Source organism: Pteropus vampyrus, unplaced genomic scaffold (assembly GCF_000151845.1).
Source record: "Pteropus vampyrus isolate Shadow unplaced genomic scaffold, Pvam_2.0 Scaffold94, whole genome shotgun sequence".
In the NCBI taxonomy this organism is placed as follows: Eukaryota; Metazoa; Chordata; class Mammalia; order Chiroptera; family Pteropodidae; genus Pteropus; species Pteropus vampyrus.
The window spans coordinates 1,806,280-1,816,237 of NW_011888875.1; the positions used below are offsets into that span (position 1 = coordinate 1,806,280).

Genomic DNA, 9,958 nt, shown 5'->3' on the forward strand with positions numbered 1-9,958 from the left:
GCTCGAGTGCGTGGGGACGGTGGGGGGACCACGTGTGGTGGAACAGTAGTGACTGAGGAACGAGCCGGAGTCCTGCTTCTCTGAACAGAGTGCTGGCTTTCAAAACAAACTTACCTGCCCCCCCCAAAAACAAACAAACAAACAAAAAGCACCCAACGAACTTGAAATGTAATCAGCAATGAAGACGTAAACCAACACAGCAGCCAAAATAATACGGTGAAATCTCAGTTCGACCAATATGAATTTGAGCTCTGTACTCCTTTGACAGTTTAAAATCAAAGATAAACTAAAATTTTATGTCAAAAGCAACCCATAATCTCACATGAAACACAGGCCAATACTATGTTTTTAATTCCAGAAATTTTTAAAAAGCAAGAATTGAACACAACAAAAAAAAACCTTAAAACTTACAAAAACTTCTTGAACGAACCGGGTGAAAACGAAAAGTGTAGATTTTTAGAGTGCAGTAAACCTTCGGGTCATAAACGCTGGCGTCTGCACCCGAGACGCCAGCATGTCAATCATCCCTCTGACTACAGTACTAAAAGTCCAAGGCAGACTCGAGCTCCTCAGAGACACGCGGCCGCGGACCACGCCCCCATGAGGAAGCGATGCTGCGAGGTTCAGGTGGGGACAAACCTGAGCAAGCACCCCGTGAATCAAGCTGCCGTGGCGAGGGGGGCCAGATGAGGGGTGACTGCTGGAAACGCACCCCACAAACAGAAAAGCCTAGAACACCGGCCCAAGAGTCGGTTATCTTTCTAAAAGAGGACGGTGACAAATAACCCTACTCCCCACAACCACAACACATCATCAGCTATGTTTCGATGAATAAGAGTGAAAAAATGAGTGAGTCCAACAAAACAGCTATATATAGAGAACCCAGGGGTTGGCACACCCGCCTCATAAAACTGTCCCCAAAAGAACATCTTAGCAGCCTCCAGCCTCTCCCCACTCCCTAGCCTGGTGCCTTCCTAAATTAGAAAGGAAGTCTGGTAATCCTTATGTGTCACACAGCAACCAGCTAAAAAACGTCTCTCCCTGCCCAGCCTCTCCCCACCTACCCAAACTTCCCTCTGCCAACCTTGACCGCTACAGAGATTTCCTATCCTGTTGGGGGTGGGGATTGGGGGCCGAGGAAAGCTAATACAGCCTCATGCCTCAGACAGACAGCCGAGATGAGATGACGAGGGCTCTTTATGTAAAAAGGAGTAGCAGTTTGAATTAGGTGAGGGGAGGGAAGGCGTAGAAATGAAATTATAGGGCCAGGACCAACACGAGAAAAATGCTGGCTGTGCCTTGGAATCTTCCACTCGAGTTTTGTTTGGCGTGAGACTGAAAAATCGTAGCTTCGATCCTCAACACACGAAGATATACATATCCAATTTTGAAGATTTGAAAATTACGACACAGGACTTTGTGGGATGCTGAGGGTCATTTCTGTTCTCCCTCCATTAGGGCTCTGTGGTCTGGCAGCCTTGGGGTCAAAGTCCTGCTCAGGCACCTGGGGCGGGTCACTCAGCCTCACCAGAGGCTGAGACCTTCATCCTAATACAAAACAGCAAATCCCAGCTAGAAGCGGGGATGTGAATTTACACGAGAAGCATCGAGAGTCACAGGCACTCAGATGGTAGCCGATGGCATCAGCAGTGGACATAAGTTAAGAGGACTTTACCAGGTTTTCTTGGAGGATAGGACTGGGATTAATGGCATTTGGAGAAAATAAAGAAGATACTTTGCATATCATCTTATGATCTTACAAGCAGGTTATTGCTTTCTGGACGCACTTATTTTAATTCCAAAGGTGTTATCTGACCCCTGACAACTGGGCGTCCTGGCCGCTCGCTCTGCTCTGGAAGCAGCTGCTAAGGAGTGAGATTCCAGCGAGAGCATGGAGAGCAAAGGAGAGCGGCAGACACTGCGAGACCACCTGCCGTCCTCGTCTCCCCCGAAACGACCCCATGTCCACACTGCAAGTTGTCACAGGAAGTTTACAGAGAGCGCCTCTCAATCTTGCCAGAGGTTTACAGTCAAAGGTTTCCAGCAATTTGGTTCAGGGGAAAGAAACAGGAATACAGAGCAGCTAACATAACGACTCCACCATGAAGCCTCTCCCAGGAGGAACTGCTCTCACGCAGGCCACCTACCAGGGGACCCTTGAACTGTCACATGAAGAAAATGTATAGCCTGGAAACCATCAAATTAGCACCGGTTCTTAAGGCTCCTGAACCCAAGATTTATTAGGACAAGCGCAAGAAAATGGAAATAACTCTGAATGTGTGAAATATATTCTGTCTCTATGCACTCTGGTTTTTTTGAGCTAGAATTGATCCCTTTCCACGGCAGCTATCATTACTGCGGTACTAGAAAGGGCAGTGAGGGATGGAAAAAATTTCTTAGAACCATGAATTTTTTTAAAAAGCTACCTACAAACAAAAAAACACTACTCGTTTAGTATTAGACTAATGAGGAGTTTATCTCAATTATCTGGATGACAAAATATTAAACAATTTAAACTTTAAATATCTTATTGTGTGAGAGTAGTTAAGTAGAAATATTTATAACAACATTCTAGTCAACGTATTGTTTCCCAAAGATTGCGTGTACCTTCAGAATAACAGAGGAACTGTACTTTGGCCCTTGTCATTGCACAGTTAAACTAATAAAGTTATCCAAAAACTAATAAAATTTATGTTAGTCCTGCAGATCGTAACACATCTGCTGTGCAGAACAAAGGCTGACTAAAAAGAAATGCAAGAAAACGTACAACTTTCAGATTCTAAATTACCCAGGAGCGGCCCCCGCCATGGGTTCTGCAGTGATGGTGTTCAAAACAGCGGCATGTGAGAAGACAAAGCGAAGCAAAAGGAATAAATGATTTTATACACATATTGTTTTGACCAACTTCTTACAGGCATTCCACATGCAAAATTTTCAAAATAAAACATTTTGCCCTAAAGCATACATGTCATACACATGACTGCATATGATTAGAAGACATGGGTTCTTTTAAAGTACATTCCAAATATTAGCCTCTGATATAGTCATTTATTCCTTCTTGTACTCAAACTACCTATTCCACAGAATTCCAAAGCAGGGTGTTTTATGACTTTCCCAAGATCTATACATACCTACACATACTTGGGGAAAAAAGATAGCAAGAAACACTATCTAAAATATTCAAGGACTATACTTTTAAATTTGAATTGCGTTTTCCTCAAGTTCAAGACTAGCTTTATTTTATGGTTATGAATGTTAAGTGCAGGGACTAACACTTTATAAATTCATACATTAACTAACAATACTGAAAAACAGGTAGCTGCAACGTCAATTAAATAGGTGAAGGCCCAAGAACAGAGGCAAAAAGATATTCACATAGATGCTAATTTAGGAACTCCCACTTCTCCAAATGCAACCTACCCCTAGAAATTCCTTCTGTAACACCAAGAAATGCTGAGACATTGCAGATCATCCTGCATGAACTACTCTTTTTCTATCGTCTATCTAGACAGCAGCAAAATTCGTTGAAGTGGGAAAATTTGAAGCAGGAAAAATGGTGACTGTTCATATCCAAAGATAGTTTTGTTTTGAAGTCAGCCCATGCGATTTACATGCCAGATGGATTCTCCTAAGTTAACGCTTCTTACAGAACACAAGAAGTGGATCTCTAGGTCCTCACAACTATCTTTCAAGTTTCCCTAGACTACCCCCAGAATTGCGGAAAGTCTCATGCCCTCTGTCAGAGTGACCACCACTATCTTTAGACCTTTCCAGAATCACTGTTACTGTTTTTGGTCCAGTTTACCTAAAGAAATGACTTATATTGGATTTGGGTTTTGTTGGGATCTCGTGGTTTTTATTTGCAGTTCCTTGACTGCTCGTGAGGCTGAATATTTACTTGTTGGCCGCTTGTACTATGTGCCTGTTTCCCTTTTGGATTGTCTTTTCTTATTGATTTGAGGAGGCTCTTTTTCATTATGTATATATTTCTCCGATTTGTAATAAATGTTTATTTCCAGATTGTTGTTAGTATTTTTATGTTATCTTTTAAGTTAACATACAGTAAAGCTGAATTTTTATTGGTTTACAGGTCTATGAATTTTGATATATATAATCATCACCACAACCAGACTACAAAACGTACAGTTCCATCATCTCCCAAAATGCCCTTCATGCTGCCCCTGGAGTCACACCCTCCCATCCCTAACTTCTGGCGATCAACCAATCTTTTCTCATTGCTGTTAGGTCTTTTTCAGAATGTCACCTAGGTGGATTGATACAGTTTGTGTAGCCTTTTGAGACTGCCTTCTGTCACTTAGCAGTAACCCAATGGATGTAACAGTTTGTTTATCTGTTCCTAGCTACACTGTTTCAATGCTAACATCATCACCAGGTGGCAAAGGGCCCCCAGCCCTTCTCAGCAGCAGGACAATGAAGGTGCAGCATACCAGGTACCTCTTTCCTGGTTGAAGGGAAAGACGGGAGGGTCCACACAGCTGCCAGGACAGTGCAGAAACCCCACCCACAAAGGGAAAGCAAGTGCAATCCATCACTAACCATAACAGGACAACACACACCAAGAAAATAAGCCTGACTGACTCACAGGGACACTACAAACCCGAAGTACCCTAGACCTAGACCCTATTCTTTTTGTTGACAACGTTTTCATTAAAGTTCCCTCTGTCGATTTAACTGTAAAGTGTACTAATTTATGACAAAGCCCAAACAGGGTGATGCTTCCAAAATACGAGATGGCCCGACCCTCCCCAGCCAGACAGGATACATGGCTAATTCAAATCGTCAGTCCTCTAAAACTTGAGTTTATTTTTCACCAAAATGAGGTTCTATCGTTCCACAGAACATGTAGTAGTGGCCCAAACATTCCAGACTCACTGCGAAGAAGCCCCAGAAGCCGAGCCCACCCTCCAACTCCACCCCCTACCCCATCTCATCCCCCCGCCAACTCCCGCTCCAAAGCCAGCACAGCACACTGTGCTCTGCTCTCGATCCTGACACATAACCTTTCCCAGAGGGCAGGTGAGTCATAAAATGGGCTTCAAGGGGCTTCCTTAAGCGGAGAAGGAACAAAAAAGAGGAAATTAGGGTAACGACTATTCAGTAAGCAAACGGTGCTTTCATCAGTGGATGAGAATTGAAAATGAGTATTTATGCACTTGATAGCCATTAAATATGAGAACAAGACTTCCCTCAAATGAGAATGTCTGTCCGCATGTAAGGCTTTACGACGTCAAAGGTTGGGAGGCCACATTGGAAATTCGAGCCAGATATGTTTCCTCTTTGTAAACTGGCAGAGGGAGAGGGAAACCGGGGGCTGGCAGGGGATGGGCACCGTGACCAGCGGGGAGGTAAAGCCCCCCACCCCCCCGCCCCGGAGGCAGCGCCCGCACTGTGGGCACAGGGGTGGGAGGGCAGAGCGGGGAAGGCGGCAGAAACCAGCACCGTGCGGGCCTTGTCCAAGTCCCTACCTCTTTTCCTCCTTTTGCTGCTTTCCCTTCATTTCGAAGGTACAGCAAAGGAATTCCAGGATGGCTCCAGCTGAAGCATCACCAGCCAGCATTCCTAAGTGCAGGGGACACTGAGAAGACCCCCCATCCGGGCCCACTCCCTGCCCACCGCTCTGCTGATGCCCATCAGCGGGTCCGCAGTAGGACGAGAGAGCCTGTCCTGTGCCACCTGACCCCGCTCGCCCCCTTCTCCAATCCTGGTCACTGCCGGCAGTCCGCTTAAATGGGGCTGAGAAGCATGGAGAGGATACGAAAGGCGGCATCTCCATCCACAAGACAAATAACGCGGTTGCCCCTGTCAGGTCCCCCGAGTCCACTCGGCTGGACCCTCAGGACTGAAACGAGAAGGGAGGCAGAGCATGCCACTGCCTTCCCCCGGAACACAGCGGGCTCCTCGCGCAAACCCGTCTCTTCACTGTCCCTGCAGTAGATGCTGGTCCTGTCAGGGGTGCTACTAAAAATCTGTCCAGACAACGCACTTAAGGAAATAAAAACCAATTCATTACAGAATTGAGGAGGGATGAAGGGGGATGTTAAGACTGCTTTTTATAGTAAGGCACAATTCATCCCTATCAACATGAGTGATTTTACTAGGCAGTAAAGCGGGGCTATTGATTAAGAATTTGACTTTTCGCTGGAATTCTGCCAAGGATATAAGATAAAATTTTATTTTCTCAGTAGAGGAGTCAAGTACATAAATATCAGATACAGCTGATTTAAATGATGACAGCTTCAAACACATCTTTCACTTTCAGTTAGAAACAAACTCCAAATTTATCATTACATTAAAGGGTCTAAAAGGACCAGATTAATCACATGTTTTAATATACACTTGAAGAACATATTTAAACCACACGATTCATTTTGAACAGAACCACTGGCTTCATTTAAATCTTGGTTAGTCGATGTTAATCATTTAAATGGTTAAAATGGTTTCATTTAAATCTTCATTTAAATCTTGAATGCTTAAACTGCAAAGGGAAAAATGCAATACCGCACGTCAATAAGTCAGTTTACAAGGTCTCAATGAAAACTTTCTGTCAATGACTGTTTTAATGCTCTTTGATTTCTTGAAAGCCCTTATAGAATTATTTTTGGCTATCTCTTTGCTTTCTTCTAAAACTGAGCCTCACTGTGCCAATGAAAAAGGAGAAACCAACATTCACTATCAAATGAGATTTTCTTGAGCTTGCCTTTTCAAAATATTGAAGGTAACAAGGACTGACTTCTGAATACAATAATTATTACCAGTCTTCACAAAGACCAGGCTGCCAGGCTCTAAATATACACAGAAGTAACCTGGAAAGCTTGGAGGCCAGCTACTTCAGTGGTGTTAGAAGCATAAATATGAAGAGAAGCTTCTCGATACTCCATGAAGAAACCATCATATCAAAACACAGAAAGATACGTATACTGCTCTCTTCCTAAGTAACAGACTCGACTGTCTTCATATATCCCATAGGAAAGAGAAGGGCCGCTGCCAGGAGTCCAGAATAAGACGCAATACTGAAGGAAACTCAGCACGACGGGCCGTAATGCTTCGGGATAGCCACAGACCTTTATTCTCTACACACTCGTTTAATGCCAACCTGAAACACGCCAGGCAGGTTAAAAATAATGCATTTATGTAAGCACCGCCCCCCCACACACACACGCACACACTCTTGCAAGGTTAAATAGAGAGCTCTGAAAGAATGATTTATTGCCACAAGAATAGAGCCCCAAAATAGATTGGCAATAAAAGTGATCGGTCCCAGTGGGGTTGAGAACTAATGTAAGCAAAGTCCCGGCCATGAGAGGCATCGGAGTACCAGAGCCGGGGGCACACTTCCCAGCCCTGACCCCACTGCTACCAGAGTTCCACGCGAAAGTCACTCAAACACCCTAAAAGCCTTCTGTAAAATAAAAAATAAACAACCGTACCAGCTCACGTCTGTGGCTTTGTGTGTGCGTGTGTGTGATTCTGCTTTAAAATCTGCTTGATCTTTTTTGGTGCTGAGCTCTGTGCAAAGTAGAAAAGTGAGGTCTGAGATTCACTAACATATGCAGAAAATCTCAGCTGCCCTTTAACACAATAAGCACGTTTTTTCAGCTCAATCCAATTTAACATTAATTGACCTGCCTCCTGGTGCCAGATGTATAAAAGGGGGCTCGGGATTGTCAAAATGAATAGGAAGTTTCTGTGCCAAGGATCTGAATGGAGAATGAAATGACAGCGTACGAGGTGAGACCTTGAGTGAGGTGGACACTGGGTGCCACGAAGCAGAGGGGAAGGGCAGGCATTGCTCTGCAGCCCTGAACTCCCCAGAGAAAAGTGGAGCACAACCCTCAGGTGCTGGGAGCTCAGAGGGAACCACAGATTCAGAGAGTGAAACGGCCCCTGAGCCACTGCCCCAGTCCCCTCTCAAGTGCAGGAGTCCTGTCCCCGCACCCAACTCTGAACCCTGGGACGCTGCAGCGCCCCTGCCTGAGCATTTCTGGTATCAAAGAACTGACATGGCAGCCCATTCTATTCCTGGACTGTCCTAATTGTTTAAAAGTCCTATTATACTGAAGTCTTCCCCTTTCTTTTACCCAACCATGGGTACCAGTTTTCAATGTGTGACTACAAAAATAAATTTTAATGCATGACAGGTAAAGAATAAAAAGAAGGAAAGAAAATAAGGTGGTCAAGCAAACCGTTCCAGGGCTGAGAAATGAAAGGCAGCCTTGTCTAGGTGTGTTGGCAATCTTCAGCACCAGGCTCAAAAACACCCTGGAAAAAAACGTTCACCCCCTGATCTGTCCACCCCAGTCAGTGAGAACCTATTTTCTGTGTTTCTACATCTTAGGAAAGGATGTGAGATTTTACCGATGAGCCGGCCTCTCCATTCAGCCATCCACATTCAGTCAAGCTGCCCAGGACCCCGCTGCTGCTTGAGCCGGTCCACCAGGTGAGCTCTCCACCCACCGTCCTCATGCTTGGTCTGCTCTGACTGTCCGAACCCCGCATCCCACCCCCACTGATGCAACTGAATGGTCCCTCTCTACCCTCTGCTAAACATCATGCCCTAGATGCTGGAGCCAAGATCTAGGTCAGGGATTCGGAGTTTCCCAAAGGAGAGAAAAGCACTTTTAAAAGATGTTCCAGACTACCCCTGGAATGGGACAGCACAACTGCTGCCTACTTAAAATCTGCTGGTTCCTGATGCCAATTCACACGAACGGGGCGGTGTGTTTGGAGGCTGGAAGAGAGGCACAAACCAGTGAGCGGCACTCACTGGTTCTGCCCCAAACTGAACATGAACAGCAGCAGCAGGACCTGGGGGCGAGCACAGGCCTAGGCATGGCCACCAACGGATTAATCTCCCCAGACGACCCTACGGAGAGCCACATGGACAGGGAGCAGGTTTTCCGTGGGCATGCAGTCCAACCTGATGTCCTCGGGGCCTTTTATGAGCATAAGAAGTGATAATAAAGATGTAAAAAGTCTGTTTTCACAAGCACCAAAAATTCCATCTACGGGAGGCTTTCTAACAGAGAGGAGCTGAATTCTACACAGAATATATTATTTTGTGACAGGCGGCAGAGTCAGGGAGAAGACAGCTAGACTTTAGCTTCAGGGCATTAAGTGAAGACGACCCAGTTCCTCTATTAAGACAGGGCTAGTCTATCGGGCTAGGTGAACAAAAAGAAGCAGAAAGGCTTTCATTTCAAGGAGTTCACGTTTTCTTAAACCTCTGCTTTCTGCAGAGACCTCGCGGGGAAAGGGAACACTAAGAAGTATATTAACCCCACGTTGACACTGCAGACTCGGTATTATGTCACTTCCAGCTACAACCAATCTGTTAAACTGACTCAAAAATAACCCCGCCTGGCAAAGATCACAAAAAACCGAGGGGAAGACAGCACTAGTATCTACTGGTACTGCTAACTTCTGCCTCAGACCATCGCCCTCCGCGGCGAAGTGCTCCTTGTGACCCGTATTACCGAACTGCTCTCACCGAATCTGGGGACTTGGTTTCCAAAGAGGCCACGAAGAAACATGAGCCGCCAACCTCCACCGCGCGTCCCAGGGCGGGCCTCTCCCCTCAGCATCCCCGGCCCCGTCGTCCTCCCAGTGGCCGCCACCAGCACCCCGCACACGCCCTGCTCCCGCGCGCCCGCCCCGGCCCGGACCTGGCCCGCCCTCCACGGCTCTCCAGCTCCGAGCCTGCATCCTCCCTGACCCGCGCCTGGCCTGCTGGGCAATGCGCTCTGGGCTGCGGGCCCCGAGGCTGCCGCGGCCGCCAGCTCCTCTGCAGCCACCCGGACGCGCTAGCAGACTGGACTGCGCGCGGGGACGCGGGGACGCGGGCCCGGCTCGCGAGGGATCTGGGCCGGGCAGGAGGAGGTGCTGCCTCTGGGGTCCCGGGGACGCCCCGTCACGCCCCCCGCGCCTCCTCCGGATCGCA

The 9,958-nt window shown here is 46.7% G+C and overlaps 1 protein-coding gene across 1 annotated transcript in view; it reads right to left on the minus strand.

Annotated features, from left to right (window-relative positions):
- The window catches only part of LOC105294779 (triple functional domain protein-like), a 236,917-nt gene extending 227,179 nt beyond the window's left edge, over window positions 1-9,738 (minus strand). The window contains exon 1 of the mRNA XM_023532946.1: window positions 9,684-9,738. Within this exon, the coding sequence (XP_023388714.1) occupies window positions 9,684-9,723 (40 nt within the window). The 5' untranslated portion in view covers window positions 9,724-9,738. The remainder of the gene's footprint in view (window positions 1-9,683) is intronic.
- Window positions 9,739-9,958: the final 220 nt, after the last annotated feature.